The sequence below is a fragment of the Miniopterus natalensis genome, chromosome 17 (assembly GCF_054644295.1).
Source record: "Miniopterus natalensis isolate mMinNat1 chromosome 17, mMinNat1.hap1, whole genome shotgun sequence".
Classification (NCBI taxonomy): Eukaryota; Metazoa; Chordata; class Mammalia; order Chiroptera; family Miniopteridae; genus Miniopterus; species Miniopterus natalensis.
The window spans coordinates 22641188-22657489 of NC_142097.1; the positions used below are offsets into that span (position 1 = coordinate 22641188).

The window sequence follows — 16302 nt, forward strand, 5'->3', positions numbered from 1 at the left end:
AGGTAGAGAAGTTAAGTAGGAGCAGGGGTACAATCAGGCCTATAAATTTAAGAGTCATTTCCAAATAGATGACATTTATCCTTAGACTCTTCTCATTCAAGCGACAAGGAAGTATTAAGTGGTCTTTCCCCTAATATTAGCCTGTGGTTATACTATCATGACTTTGTTTTATTTTATAATACTCTTGGGAATAGATAGGATCTTCCCCTATAATCTGAGTTTTAGTCAGAATTGTTTCTAAGCATTCTTCCTCTAATTTCTCCCCAAAGTCCTAACCTCCCCAATCCCATTGCTCTCATCCTTAACCACTGAAAATAGTGATATGAAAAACTGTTTTCTTCAGTGTATGAAGTGTCTATTTTATCATTTGGCTTTATTAACTAAATCTCTCAGTGAAAACCTAAAAAGCCCTTAGATGGTAATACGCAATTGATTTAAGAGATCAGGAATTCTCCTGTTATCTTTATAACAGCACAGTATTAGCAGTTTAATCTAAATGCTAAGTGAATGTTTTGAGAGGAGATAGATGTTGAAAATTAAAATACATTAAGTCCCAGTGAGGTGAAAAGCCAATTGTTAATTTCTGCCCACAAAGATTTGCTTCAAGGAATTGATTTCAGCAGCTGAGATACTGGTTGTTTCATCCAGTCCACCAAAAAGAATGATTTGAGGGGAGCGGTCAAAACATTGACTGGCAATACTCAGTTCCTCAAATATGATGCATCTACTCTGCTTCCATTGAGGGAGGCTTCTTCTCTTTCTCTGATCCCTGTGGTTTGCCTTTGGTTTCTTTCAGCATGATTTTGAAGTCAGAGGAGATGTTATCAATGGAAGGAACCACCAAGGTCCAAAGCGAGCAAGAGAATCCCAGGACAGAAAGGTAAAGCCCTCCTCCCCCATGAAAACCCCACCACCCTCTGCACTCCAGTCCCCTTAGTTCAACTTTTAAGGTGCTTCCATATATGGTTATTTTTTTAGTTCTAGTCCAACAAGGTAAATAAGTATTATATCCATTTAAAGAATGAGGGGACTTAGAGGTTTAGAGAAGCAGTGTTATTTGGTACAGCCTGGGATTCAAATCTCAGCTGCTAAGTGGCAGAGCTGGGATTTGAAACATATGAATCTAAGCCTTTGCTCTTTCCACTTAACCATAATGTGTTGCTCTAAACCAGCGTGTTGAGTGCTGTAAAGGGGATGTGTGCAGTGCTGTCTGTGGATGCATAGAAGAGAAAGTGATTGATAATCAATAGCTAACGTCTATACAATGTTCACTATATGCCAGTTCTAAATATGCGCCCGGCCGGGCATGGCTCAGTGGCTGAGCGTCGACCTAGGATCCAGGCGATCGGGGTTCGATTCCCAGTCAGGGCACATGCCCAGGTTTCGGGCTCGATCCCCAGCAGGGGGCCTGTGGGAGGCAGCCGATCAATGACTCTCTCATCATTGATGTTTCTATCTCTCTCTCTCCCTCTCCTTTCCTCTCTCTCTGAAATCAATAAAGATATATTTTAAATAAATAAATATGCAATCATGTTTTAACTGATTAATAATTTTATAGTAACCCTATGAGACATGTACAATAATTGTGTCTATTTTATAGATGAGAAAATTGAGTCTCAATGAGGTGAAGTAAGTTGTTCAAACTCACACAGCTAGTGGTGAACCCACAACTAGAAGTTGAACCCAGGTAGTCTAGCTCCAGAATCTGAACTCTTTTTTTTTATTGATTGATTGATTTTATAGAGAGATGAAGAGAGAGAGAGAAACATCGATTTGTTGTTCCATTCATTTATGCATTCATTGATTGATTCTTGTATGTGCCCTGACTGGGGATCGAACCAGCAACCTTAGCATACTGGGACAGTGCTCTAACCAACTGAGCTACCTGGCCAGAGCCTGGAATCTGAGCTCTTAATGACAATATTATAGTTTCTTAAAAAATTACAGGTTTCACCGAGGAGAAAAATCGATTACTCTAACATCTTTGAAAATGAAGGACTAGACGCCCAGGAACACTCAGTGACATTCCCCAGATCATCCTGTAGCAAATGATGTAGCCAAAAACCATGTCCTCTCGGGAAGGAGTCCATACCTGCCTGTCAGGCCTGAGCCAGCAGCTTTCTCAGGTCCCTGACTGAGTGCTTATGTTCCCAGTCTTCATCTCTTCCTCTTTCAAGTGTGCACCACCAGGCATTTTGGAACATCCCCACAAGGAGCACCTTCTGTCCCTTTACAGAACTGGAGGGCGAACCAATAGAGGTGATTTTCCAAGGAAAACTGCTTTGGGAGATGATCACAAATCAAGCCCTGGAGCTCTGAATTCCTGGGGTCAGCCCACCCTCACCTTCTTAACCTATCAAGTAACTTCCAGATGCCAAGAAAAGCTTCTGACCCTGTTTCTGTTTCTGTCTTCACCCCAGGGGAGCTCTGTGAGCCATCCCTTTTTTCTTCTTTTTTTTCCAAATTAAAAGAGAAAGTTTATTTAGAAAGTTACAGAGGTAGTAGAAGTGAGCCAGCTGGGCTGTGTAGACTAAGAAAACAAGTTACTGAAGCAAAACAAGGGCCCTTGTAGCTTAGGAGAGAGAAAGGCAAAGGTAACTCACCTGGAGGGAAGAAGAGGGGTAAGGGAAAGGCGAGGGCATGCTCCCAAGAGGGAGGGCCCCAGCCTTTTTTTTTTATTCCACTGTATACAAGGCAGAACTAGCACCAGATTTTTTCCTCTTTCAAAGGAAATTTCAGTGTTTTGGGTTTTTCCCCCTGCATTTGGGGTGGCAATGACGGTCAAAGTAATGACATTCTGAAGATACAAAATATCACCATAGTATTTCCTGTGGAAGAGAAATGTATTTGTAGAGGTGAAACTTCAGATTTCTTATCTCATAACTAGACATCCTCCTCAGTGAGTACCAGCCTGGATGGAAAAAGTTCTAATCTTTTGTACTTTTTACAGCAACATTTGGCTCCAGCTGGCTGCCCTGGGAAAACTTTTAACATTATGAGCATCTAGGTCCTGTGAACAGGATGGGGATTCAGTTTATGCACACAGTGAGAATGGCACAGATGTAGATTGCCACTTAAAACAGAAACAGATTTGTCTTGTTGTCTTTTCTCATTTCTCTGGTTGTAGTTAAAACGGGGGAGGGGCATTTCCTAAAAGGTAGTCATGTGCTTTTAGCTTCCTGATTTTTCTCTACCCTAGTCTTATATTTTAAATGAGGTGAGTTCTAGGCCTAGGCAGTTTTCTTTTTAGTGGAAAGGGGAGAAGAAGACAGGATGGCACAGCTTAAATTCCTTCTTTTAAATGATACCCAAGTCCTTCCCTAAGAACCAGTGCCAGTGCTTGTGTAAGAATTTGCCTTTCTAGCACAGCACCAGCCACATGGGGCTGCTTAAATTGTAAATAACTAAAATTAAATAAAATACTAAGTTTAGTTTCTCCCTCAGCCCAACCACATTTTAGGGGCTCAGTAGCTCCTTATTAATACAAATATAGAACATTTCCCATCATCACAGAAAGTTCTTCTGTATAGTGCTATCGAACACTAAGTGAAAGAGGCCCTGAGGAGGGGCAGTGTGATCTGTGTCTCCTGGAAACGGGGCGGTCAGCTTGGCTCAGCGAGGAGAGGCAGCACCATGCGTCACTTCATTTCCTGCAGGAACAGTGGGCATTCTCAGAGCAGTGCGAGGGCAGGAGCAGATGCTTGGAGACCAGAAGAAAGGAGGAAAGGAGCATGTACATATAAAATAAACGTAGACCTCTCTGCCAACTAGGGTCTTGGTTAGTACTGATGTACCAAGTTTGGATAAACATCAAAAATCAACTAAATAGCTGAATTTCTTGCCATTAAACAAAAGAAGGATTTTCCCCCCTCATCTCTAACAAGGACTGAGCCCTGGCCAGTTTGGCTCAGTGGTTAAACGTTGGCCTGTGGACTGAAGGGTCCCAGGTTTGATTCTGCACGTACCTCGTTTGCAGGCTGGACCTCCGGACCCAAGCGGGGCTGCATGTGGGAGGCAACCAATCAATGTGTCTCTCTCACATCGATGTTTCTCTCTCTCTCCCCTTCCACTCTCTCTGAAAAGCAATGGAAAAAATATCCTCAGGTGAGGATTAAAAAAAAAAAAAGAAGTGAAGTCACCTGGAAAAGGTCATCCAGGGAGGAGCCTGGGCGTGATTGGTAGGGCAAGGTGGGATGACAAAGTATGACTGTAGAGTAGATCAACTGCATACACGCTTCAGAAGTGTCTTCTAAAATCCACCAGTGTTCTGGACATTGGACTGATTGTCTCTGGGAAGTAGCAGCAGAAATCATCAGGTGGTAAAGAAAAAAGAAAGTTCTTAATTTGTGAGAGTCTCTTTATGTTGTTTTTTAAATAAAATTCATACTCTTTAACTAGGGTTTTGCTTTTTTCTCTGTCCCTCTGTTCCTCTTTTCTCCCAGATCTTCAAGGGCCTGGAAATCTGTTGCTATGGGCCCTTTACCAATATGGCCACAGGTAAGAGACTGGTGGAACTGCAAAGTCCAGCACCAGCCTTTCCCTTACATAGTGGAGTGTTATAGGAGGGGTCATCTTATGGAGGTTCCTCAGATTGATGAGAAGTTAGTCTGTTTCTCTACCACCTGTCAGACAAAACTGTACTTAATTGTTACCCTATGACAAAAAAACTAGCCCTGTGCCCCTTCTCAAGAGCTAGAAGGCAGTGAAGAATTAACATCTAGGACACAGTATGTTCTGTGTTGAGATGGGGCAGAGCTGCCCTTATTGCCCTTTGGTTTAAGAAAAGGGGAGAAATAAGTTCGGGAGAGAGTTCTGTTCTTACCAAACCATCTTCATTTGATAGTGAAGAAAGCACAGCAGCTGCATAAGCCCTGTAAACCTGGACCCCCCATACAGGCCCAGAGCAGGGGAAGACTTGAGCGTTTTCTAATTAAAGTTGATGCTGAATATGATGTGCTGTTTAAGAGTGCTATGGGGCTCAACTCTGGGTTTGTGCAGTACTGAGGTCCTGGCGTATGTATGGATTTGGCTCATTCTTTTCTAAATGAAGGCTCCCTACTGTTACCTCTATGTCCACTTCTGCCCCAGGGATCAGGTCCTCTTACTTCTCAGACAATGGCCTTAGCATGTGGTCAGGGATAGATGAGTGGCAGCAAGAGAGCCTGGCAAAGTAATTTTGCTTACGTCTTTTTTTATTGGTTATTGATTGAATTTTTATGAAATTTCAACGTGCCACATGTGTATTTCTCAGTGGTTTTGTACTTTGATATAATGAAAACCAGGGCTGTAGCAGGTATCATTTTGGAGGTGAGTCAGTTGACCTCAATATGTACTCAAACAGGAACACCTTAGCAATCCCCAGAAATGGATTGATAGAAAAGAGTGCCCAAAGGGGCCCAGAAGCCACCCATTGGTCAGTTCCACTAGTTTTCCAGGTACAAGTACAGTCCACATACAGTCTCTTCTGATTTCTATTCCCCTGAGTGTGATACCAGCTCAGCGTGTTGCCCTTCCCAGCTGATGTGCTGAATCTCTGTCCAGGATGACAAGTGTTTTGGGGTGTGTTTTTTTTGTTTTTTAATTAATTATCTTCCTATCTCTTGACATTTATAGTAATTACCACTGAGTATGCTCAGTGGCTGTGATTATCAATTACCAACACAGAATTAGGCAAGGAGGGAGGGAAGACAGGTTGGTGTTTTTTAACAGTATCTTAGCCAGCAGTTTAGCAAATTAATGGAAATCAGATCTTTTTTTTTTCTTGTGTTTTATTTGAGAGACTATTAAACCTTATCTACCAAGTGGCCTTCTTGGGACTGATAGATAACCAGAGTAGGTAGCATATCAGTGGCAAATTAACAGAATCCATACCACTCTAGCTTAAGGCCTTTCTGTCCCTTTCAGGTAAGGAGACAGGGACTCCCACTGAGAATCTTGCTGTAAGCCTTTATTCAAAGGTGTATGCAGTAGGGGGCCCAGATTAAATGTGTGGATTACTGTGGTGATTTTCTGTCTGAATGCCTATTTAGATCAACTAGAATGGATGGTGCAGCTTTGTGGGGCTTCTGTGGTAAAGGAACCTTCATCATTCACCCTCGGCAAGGTAAGCATTTAGTGCCCTTCCAGAGGGGAAGGACACAATATTCTATCTGGTGATTGAGCGAGGTGGCACTTATCAGTCCCTGTGAACCGCCCCTCCGCACCCCAGTGTAGCCTGAGAAGCCTCTTCTCCCCAAGCCTTCTCCAACCATGTATCTGCCAGAAGACTCCATCTGTAAGGGAGGAGTGAAGACCTAAGAGCTATAGGTATTTAATATACTGAGGAAAGGCTCTTTACCTCTAATCCTTCCTTTATGCTGTGCGCCCCCCCCCCTTTGTGTGGTTGCCCCAGAGTAGTCTGCTTCAATACCCCTCCAAGAAATGGTTATGTGACTGTTCCCGAAGTTCTATTCTGATACCTTCAATGTTGTTTCCTTCCTGGGGATGCAGGGTACTCACCCTATTGTGGTCATGCAGCCGGATGCCTGGACAGATGACAGTGGCTTCCATGGTAAGTCTTGCTATAAGCCTTCATCCAGAGAAGTGTGGGATAGAGGGCCCGGTTTAGTGTACAGATTACTGTGGTGATTTTAGGTCTAAATGTCCTTTTTAGATCAACTGGAATGGATGGTGAACCTGTGTGGGACTTCATGTGCCTGTGTCATATGGAGTCCTGGATGAGTTCGGTTCACCACAGGTTACCCAGTGCTTAATTAACACAGTTCTCAGCACATTCAAGGTGCTCAATAAATATTTGTTGAATGAATGGTTAAAATGTCCTTTTAAAACTTTTTTGTTGATTATTTATTTTGTATTATAAAAGTCATGCATGAGCTATTTCCATTGGGGGGGGAGGGTTAAATATGAATGTTAATCACATAAAATAAAAAGGAACACAAACAATAAAAGAACTGAAGTAATCCTGCCACTTGGAGATGATCACCATGGAATTCTTCCAGGCATGTGTTGTGTGTGTGTACATGTATTTTACACAGTGTGATTGTGCTCATACTGTTTTGCTTTTTCACTTAAGATACTGCAAATATGTTTTCCCATCATTACATTGCAGTGCTGCTTTGCTCTCTGATGACTTTTCCTTTAACAGACTGGGGCTCATGTTAATAAAGTTTATTAATAAAGTCTGAGTAAGGTCCTATGTCCTAAAGCGTTGCTTACAATCAACACTTTTGCTCCTTCCTGAGTAACCCTAAGAACTCGTACAGCCACGTCCCTGGAATAGATTGACTGGCGTCTGGACTGGGAAAATGCGAATTGACACTAATCTCTACTTGTGTTCTCTGTCCTCAGTGATTGGGCAGATGTGTGAGGTGCCTGTGGTGACCCGAGAGTGGGTATTGGACAGCGTAGCCCTCTACCAGTGCCAGGAGCTGGACACCTACCTGGTACTCCAGATCCCCGGAGCTGCTGCTGATTCCTGCCAACCATGTGTAGAGCCTGTCTCCACAGGACCCCAAGAATAAGCTTAAAAAATGGCCTTTTTCCATGTCCTGGTAGCTCCTCTTTAGTCCTTCCACTATCCCGGTTACTAAATATTTTATGTACATCAGCCTGAAAACTACTTCTGGTTGTGTAAGGGTCCCTCAAAGATTTTTTGCTTCAAGTCTCCCTTTGAAATCTGCCATGAGCACAAAATTGTGGTAATTTTTCACCTGAAAAGAATTTTAAATGCCACCAGTTGAGCAAGATACTGATTCATTATTTATCAGCCCTATTTATTATACTGGGGCTGTCAGCTTAGAGCTGGTGGCACAGAGTAGCTGGGCTCAGGAGAATAGATGATTTCCCTGAATTTGTTTCTCTAAAACCCTGTGTTCATAAAGGCCAAGAGTCAAACCCTTAAATGGAAGGTGAGTACTTAGGGATCTATGATGCAACTTAAAATCAGAACAGTCCTTGGAGAGCTCTCAAATGTTGGAGTGGAGCATTGGGAAGGGAATTCAGAGGCAGGTAATAGATATAAATCTGAAAATTGAGGGTTAATTAGAGGAGTGTCATGCTGTCCCTGATCTCCAAAAGTCTGGGCAAGAATTGGTATCCAAAGAGAGTCTTCTGATTCCGTTAGTAATAAATAAAATGTTTATTGTTGTAGATCTGATATGTAACCCATTCCTCTTGAAATATAATATCTCTGATATGAATATTTCATGTCTATAAAATGACGGATCCCACCAGGAAAGGAGCTGTTGCTTTCCTTGAGGTAATTTTTTTCCTTTTGCTCTCTGTTGTTGAACTGTACAGCTTCATAAATAATTTTGTTTGCTGGAGGAAGAGAAAGTGTTTTTCATAAACTCATTACCTGGGACTGTTTATAGCTGCTGGAAAGACTATGTCTTCCTTAGCCCCTAGTGTGTGAGGGCAGTGCAGACTTGATTGTACAAAATATGTCTTGTAAATGCACTATTCACCTGCAAATAAACTTGGTAGCAAACACTTCCACATGTATGACTGTTCTTTTTTTTTTTAAATATATCTTTTATTGATTTCAGAGAAAGGAAGGGAGAGGGAGAGAGAGAGATAGAAACATCAATAATGAGAGAATTGTCATTGATCAGCTGCCTCCTACACACCATCCAACTGGGGATCGAACCTGCAACCCAGGCATGTGCCCTGACTGGGGATCCAACTGCCATCTCTTGGATCCTAGGTCGATGCTCAACCACTGAGCCACACCTGGCCGGGCCATATGACTGTTCTTTATGCTCACACCTGCAGACTTCTCAGAGCCTTTTCGCTATACTAGAGGTTCTAGTAGGGGGATGAATCCACTTCCAAGCTCATTTCATGTTGTTGGCCAAATTGTTCCTTGCAGTTGTAGAATCCTTGCTGGCTGTTGGCCAGAGGTCATCCTTAGGTTCCAGAGGCCACCCACACTCCTAGGCTTCTGACCCCCTACTTCCATCTTTGAAACCAGCAATGGCTGGTCAAGTCTCACATTTGGACTCTCTCTGACCTCCTCTTCTGCCTCATGTCTCTTAAACCCTGCCAAAGAATTCTTGTTTTTAAGGGCTCAAGTGATTAGAATGTGCCCACCAGGCAGTCCAGCGTGATCTCCCTGTCTTATGGCCCAGACAGCCTTAATGTGAAACCCCTCACAATGGTACCTAGGTTCCTATTTGAACAACCAGGGGACAGAAATATAGGGAGGACATCTTTAGAATTCTGACAGCCACTCCTGTTTAACATACTTAATCCACGGATAATAGTCTATCATTTCTTGGTCTTTATACTGTCATAGGTTGGAATCCTCTTTGAGGCAAAAAATGAAATCCACACAATTCAGTGCTGCCATATTTGTAAGAAGGTTGAGGGAAGAGTAGAGAAAATGGAACTGACTGCCATTATTATATTTTTATCTCATTCCATCTTCATCACAGGTCTATGAAGTGGGTTATTTGTCACCTCATCTGAAGAATGGGAACTGAAAATAAAAATTTTGCTCAAAAGTTTGTACAGCTAGTAAATGACAACTCAGAAATCTGAACCCATGCCCTTTCTATCCCATCATTCAGCTTCCCATCTACATCAGCCACTGACCCCAGGTCAGAAGGCACCGCTTCAAGCCTCAAGGAAATTTGGGGAGAGGAGTGAGTTGGGAGGGGATCTAGCACTCTAGCTTCCTTTATGGGTCATGGTGGGAGGCAGTAGAAGGTTCCTGCCTCCAAATGGCAGCTCTGCCTGAGAAAGGAGCCCTAGGCAAAGGGACTTACAGGATTGGATCGTGGCCACTACTATTTCTGCGCCCACCCAGCCTCCCAGCTTATGACTGCTTATCTTTCAGTTGTCAGAGCCTTGCAGTTCAGCCTCACCTACAGCACCACCTCTCAAGGGCCCATGCCAGCTCCTTGTCTACCTGCCAGGGAGTCCGTGGGTCTCAGTAAAGGCAAGCAGGAAGCAAGTGCTGCACACCCAGTCTTTAGTCAAAGTGTTTTATTTCCAATGACAAGCCATAGCTTACTGGACCCTGGGGATGAGCCAGGGCTCTGAGCCTGCTGCCCCCATCACTGATGGGTTGGTAGAAAAAGCAACATCTACCTAGAACAGCTTGCCTTCCCAGGAATCCTAGGTGAAAGCAGAGATTACTAAAGACATTAAGACATTTCCTGTGATTGTTTCTCAAAGTCTCCCAACAATTGTCCACCCTATCTGTTTTTTGAACTCTGTAACCTTTTCCTGGAAGTCAACTTCTGGCCCAGCCTCATGATCTTTGGCTGGATTTGAGTCTTCTGATGACAGAGTAAATCTACTTGTTCCTTTCACCTCTGGCTTTAAGATGCCCTCCCAGCCCTGCCAGCGTGGCTCAGCGGTTGAGCTTCGACCTATGATCCAGGAAATCTCGGTTCAAGTCCCTGGTCAGGGCATATGCTGGGGTGTGGGCTCAGTCCCCAGTGGGGGTCATTGATAATTCTCTCTCTCCCTTCCTCTCTCTGAAATCAATAAAGACATTTAAAAAAAAAAAAAAAAAAAGATGCCCTCCCTGTTTTCCATCCCACAATTTTAGCCCTCTCTGGGCAAAGCAGCATTTGGGGGAACTGGTTCCTGTACTGTCTTTATCTCATTTCACAAAATGAACTTCTTCAAAGGAACCGGAAAGGAAGAAGAGGAGGGATTATCCTGCAGGCGCAGGGAGAGGTCTAGAGAAGAGCCTGGTAGATTATCTCTCTCCTGAAAAATGCAACCAGAATCACCAACAAAGTATGGGCTCAAAAATGTGCAGGAGAAAAAGAAAGGAATCAGTGTTGGGGTGGTTGGAGCGGAAGGAGCCAAGCTGCCCAGAATGTATCCTGTGAAGGCTGCGAGGAGCAGATAAGGGCAGCCCCAGCGGCAGGCAGCGCAGAGAGAAGGCAGGGTGAGGGAGGGAACTGCAGATCTACTTGCAGAAACCCAAGGGAGAGTGGGGCTTGCTAGCCAGGCACCTTGGGAGCTTGCTTATCAAAGGCTGTAAAATGGCTGAGCCAGAGGCCCCTGTACCGTTCTTCAGTGATGTTTAGCTCCCTCAAACAGCCTGTAAATCTGACCCTAATAAGGAGAAAATTAAAGAAATGAATCTGGGCAAATAGATAATTAAGGAGAACTGGAGACAGCCAGGTCCTGTGGAGAGCAGGGACTAGGGAGGTGCAGAGGGAACTAATCCTGAAATGAGTCTGAATGATCAGGAAAATCTAAGTCATGGTTTGAGGGGATGGAGAACTGGAGAGACTCCCCCCATTTTATAGGGCCCGGGGAACAAGAACTTTGGATTCCTAGCTTCAGGGGCCTGGAATGATAAACCAGCTTAATTTTGCCCGTTAATGAAGTGATTCTCAAACTGTGGTCCCCTGATGGGGAAGAGGGGTAGGTAACAATATCATCTAGGAATTTGTTAAATATGCAAATCCTGTTGCCTCACTCTAGACCCGCTGAATTAGAACCGGGGTGGGCCCCAGCAACCTGATTCTGAAGCAAGCTCAAGTTTGAAGACCACTGGTGCAGTGAAAGGGGCTGCTAATTGGTAATAAAGTGTTACCTACGGTCTAATCTTTTACCGCCGGAAGAGGTGACTCTTAGGGTTGTTAAAAAAAAACAACAGAAAAAACAAAACTAAGGTTGCCCTGGCCAGGTAGCTGTTTGTTAGCGTGTCCATCCCTGGTCAGGTCCCATACAAGAATCAACCAATGAATGCGTCAGTAAGTGGGACAGCAAAGCTCTCTCACTTTCCCTCTTTAAAATCAGTCGAGGGGTGGAACAGGTCATTGGGGAGAAAAGGGACATCTGTAATATTTTAAACAAAAATAAAATTTAAAAATAAAATCAATCGAAAGAAAAAAGAGAAAGAGAGAGAAAGAAGAAAGAAAAGAAAAAGAGAAAGAAAGAGAAGGAAGGAAGGAAGGAAGGAAGGAAGGAAGGAAGGAAGGAAGGAAGGAAGGAAGGAAGGAAGGAAGGAAGGAAGGAAGGAAGGAAGGAAGGAAGGAAGGAAGAAAAAAAGAGATTTATTAGCTGATTAGTTATCTACAAGGTTGCAGCAGCTGGCTTCAGTTGACTCTAAAATGGCCCTTTAAACAAATACAAAGAACAAAGATTAAATTATATTAGCAACCTAGGAGCAGAAGGGCCAGACTGCTTGGGAAAAAAAACAAAACACACAGCTAGAGGTTTAGGAGGTTTTATTAATATTTAAATTGCAGTGAAACCACAGCTGCAGCCTTTGACCCCAGCACAGAGATATGCAAATACAGCTTTCTAAAGAGAGGAATTGCAGGCAGCCCTCAAGGTACCAAGAACAAATAAAAAATGATTTTGTGATTTATTTTTATTGCCTGATGAAGAGCAAGGCACAGACAACCTGCCCAGTGAGTGTCAGCTACCAGTGGGCTTTCTGAGAGAAGAGAAAGGCAGCCTAGAGGGAGAAAGGTAGGCAGACCTGTGGACTGGTGACAGGAAAGACCCAAATTGGACAAAACAGGAGGCAGATGGGAGGGGACGACTCAATTAAAAGGAAAGGAAAATGGAAACCCAGCCCAGTGTTCTGAGAGCCATCTGATCTTGCTGTCTCTCAGGAAAACAATAATAATAATCATCATCATTAATGACTGTCACTTGCCACACTCCTAAGTGCCATGCACTATTCCCAACATATAAAGGAGGAAAATTATGCCTTAAGAGGTTAAGCAGCTTGCCTGAGGTCACGCAATAAAAGGAGTTGCAAAGCCTTGATTCAAAGATTTGTATGAAGCTAAATTGTGCTGAGAACCAGCCCTAGGAGGTGGTGCAGGTGAATAACAATAAGGTCAATGATTGAGGGCAGCCAGCCAGTGTGGCTCAGCGGTTGAGCATCAACCTAGGATCCAGGAGATCACGGTTCAATTCCCGGTGAGGACACATGCCTGGGTTTCAGGCTCCATCCCCAGTCAGAGGTGTGCAGTTGGCAGCAGATCAATGGTGACCCTTCTCATCACTGATGTTTCTCTCTCTCCCTCTCCCTCTCTCTGAAATCAATAAAGATATATTTTTTTAAAAATGATTGAGGGGAGGATCTGTGCCCAGTTCTGGGGTAGCCTCTGTGTGTGTGTGTGTGTGTGTGTGTGTGTGTGTGTGTGTGTGTGTGTGTGCATACTAGGGTTGTGGAAGGGAGAAAAGATCCATTCCTGGCCTTTAAAGTGCTTGCCATTCAATGGGTTAGGCAAGAAGAGCTACAGAAAACCTTTGCAGAATTGTGCCTTCTGGTTCAGAAGCCCTTTGGGGGCTGTGTGGTGGGGTCAGACTCTGCCTGCTATGGGGGAACTTCTGGGTGGAACTTGGGAATTATTTGGCCAGGTAAAAAGGAAGCCAGGAAGATTCCAGAAGGCCCAGGTAAGAACCCCACCTGGCAGAATTGGGGGAAGGAGCACCTGATCCAGAAAGAAAAAATATAAAACAGTCTTCTAAGGATACATTTCTCTGAGCCACTCACCCAGTCTCCCCAGACTTTCTATCCCAAGCCCAAACCCAACCTCTTCATGCTTCACCTGCTGCTCCCTTTCAGGCACCCTGACCAACAAATATGGGGACCCACAGACTTTGCTCACACTCTTGTGCTGAGCCAATTCTGCTCTGCCATCTCTGTAGACCCAAATCCTGACACCCCACCCCCAGCCCCTGCCCAACCTCCTCCATAGAGCCTTCCCAGGTCTTCCAGGCCAGAATCTCCCCACTCAGAACACCCCAGAATTTTTGCTTTATTTAGGATACTTTCTCCCTTCAATAAGTTATTTCTGTGACTAGAAGGTCTTAATGGACAAGATTATTATTTTATCTTTGTTGTAATCCAGCTGTGTGCCTGGCACATTCCTTGTTAGGTACCCAACAAGTAATTGCCAAATGAGTAAGTTCAAGGATGAACAAACGCGCCTGGCCGGCATGGCTCAGCAGGTGAGCATTGACCTATGATCTCGGAGATGGAGGTTTGATTCCTGGTCAGGGCACATGCCCAGGTTGTGGGCTCGATCCCCAGTAGGGGGCGTGCAGGAAGCAGCCAATCAATGACTCTCATCATTGATGTTTCTATTTCTCCCTCTCCTGTTCTCTCTCTGAAATCTAATACATATATATATATATATATATATATATATATATATATATATATATATATATATAAAATTTTGTTTTGTTTTTTTTTTGGTTAAGGATGAATGAATGGTCTCACTGAGTGAAGGGTTTATCCAACTGCTGGCCCCACCCTCAAGAACTTTGGTCCCTGATAAGCTATCCACATTCTGCCACTGGGAGTGCTAATTCCCTTCAATCTCCCCCACTCATTTTTCTAGGACCCCAATTTACTCCAAAAACAATATGAGATCTAAATGCCCAAGAATCCCTCTTCCTCTCTCAGCCCACATCTACAGATTTCCTCCTCAATTCTCTCTTGCCTATCATGAAGCCTACCCCTTTGTTAATCAAAACAACACCCACCTGCCAGGCCAATGTGGCTCGGTGGATTGAGCATCCACCCATGCACCAAGAGGTTCAATTCCAGGTCTAGGGCACATGCCTGGGTTGCAGGCTCGATCCCCATAGGGGGCGTGCAGGAGGCAGCCAATCGATGTTTCTCTCTCATCAATGTTTCTATCTCTCCCTCTGCCTCTCTAAAAAAAAATTAATAAAAACATATTTTTAAAAAACAACAACATTCACCCTACACCAGGGTTGCAGGGCACATAAAAGAATCAACCAATGAATGCATGAATAAGTGGAACAACAAATCTCTCTTTCAATTCAATAAATAAAATTTAGAAAAACAAACAGAACACCCAGCCAGACTGAGAACATGAGCGTCCCCTATCCATGTGACCTCCAGCAAGGCCACCTCCAAGCTGGTTACTCAAAGCAGATAAACTGCTGCCGCCATCACTGCAGAAATGATTATGATGTTCATGATAATCTCTGTGCAAGTTCAAAGCCCTGGCGCAACCATTATTTCTCTCCCCTGACTTGTTCCCTGGGAAATGGCTAGGGTAAAGATTGTTATCCCACTTTATAGATGATAAAACTAAAGCCAGGGCCTTGCCAAAGGTCACCCAGTGAATTTTGGTAGCAGACCTGGAGCTAACCAGCCCAGGTGACCCTATTCATTAGGCCACAGATGGAAATTCCCTCATTACATTGTCTAGGCTGTTTTGTCTCGCAGAGTGGGAGTGTGGACTCCACTTGAGTAGGAGCAGGGGCTGCAGAAAAGAAAAGAAAGTTTGTGACCCTGTTAAGTTTCTTCTCTGCAATGCTGCAGCAGTTGGCACTGGTTCATTCCAGAAGAGCTTTTTGGGTTTTTTAAACATTACCAGCTGTCCTAGATTAGAGAAGGGGGGAAAAGGTGAATCTGAAGGTAATAGACACACAGGTAAGCAGATGTTTGCCATCTTCTCTTCAAAATGACACAAAACCAAATGGTATTGTATAGCAGCAAGAGAAACTCAGACTACAACTTATGTGGGTCTTCCCAGCTGTCAGGCTCTGGGACTCTGGAATAGACTAGTGCCAAGTAGGTAGAAAATCTTCCCTTGGTGAAGACTGTTCCTGGGGGCCTGGTGAGGAAAAGTCTCCCCTGGAGGCATGTGGCCTGTGAGGGCTGTTCTAGGACCCTCCACAGCTGCCAAGGTGGGATCATCCCCAAGCCCATAGATGCTCTGAAAGTCATGGAAACCAAGATCTGGTTTCTAACCAAATGCCAGAGAAACTTAAAAAAAAAAAATCTACATAGGAATTCAAAAGGCCATTTCCTAAAGATATGGCCCCAGGGCTGTGATGGGGAAGGCAGTGATAATCTAATGATCTTTCCCTTCCCAGCAAAGCCCAAGCCTTCTCCCCTGGCTCCATCCTAAAGTGCAGGGCTTGTCCCCTTCACCCCAGGCCAGCTCTGGATTTTTCTCAGCTGTTACCCAACACCAGCCTCTATTATTCCTTGACTTTTGGCTGAGGCCTCAGCAGCTTCCCTGCACCACTGACTGGAGGCTGTGGGGTGTGGAGGTGGGCAGAGAACACCTGAGCCCATGCATGAAATGTCACAGAACTGTACACCTTAAAATGGCTAATTGTATATTATGCTAATTTCACCTCAATTGAAAACAAAAACTGAGCTGCCCTGAGAGAGAAGCTGGGCCTCTCAAGGCTGTGAGGGTTGAGGCTCCTTGCAGGGAGTGGCAATGAGTGACAATGGGAAGGGCCTCCCCCCTCTTCCTCCAGGACCAGATGGGAACTGGGGCTGGGCAGAAAGGCCCAACTGGGGCAGCGATGGGG

At 44.2% G+C, this 16302-nt stretch overlaps 1 protein-coding gene across 15 annotated transcripts in view; it reads left to right on the forward strand.

Moving 5' to 3' along the window:
• Positions 1-8493, forward strand: part of BRCA1 (BRCA1 DNA repair associated) — a 48887-nt gene extending 40394 nt beyond the window's left edge. For all 15 annotated transcript variants that reach the window (XM_016202130.2, XM_087826087.1, XM_016202132.2 and 12 more), the window contains 5 exons: positions 797-880; positions 4443-4497; positions 6030-6103; positions 6490-6550; positions 7348-8493. In XM_016202130.2, the coding sequence (XP_016057616.2) occupies positions 797-880; positions 4443-4497; positions 6030-6103; positions 6490-6550; positions 7348-7520 (447 nt within the window). In that variant the 3' untranslated portion in view covers positions 7521-8493. The remainder of the gene's footprint in view (positions 1-796; positions 881-4442; positions 4498-6029; positions 6104-6489; positions 6551-7347) is intronic.
• The last annotated feature ends 7809 nt before the right edge of the window (positions 8494-16302 follow it).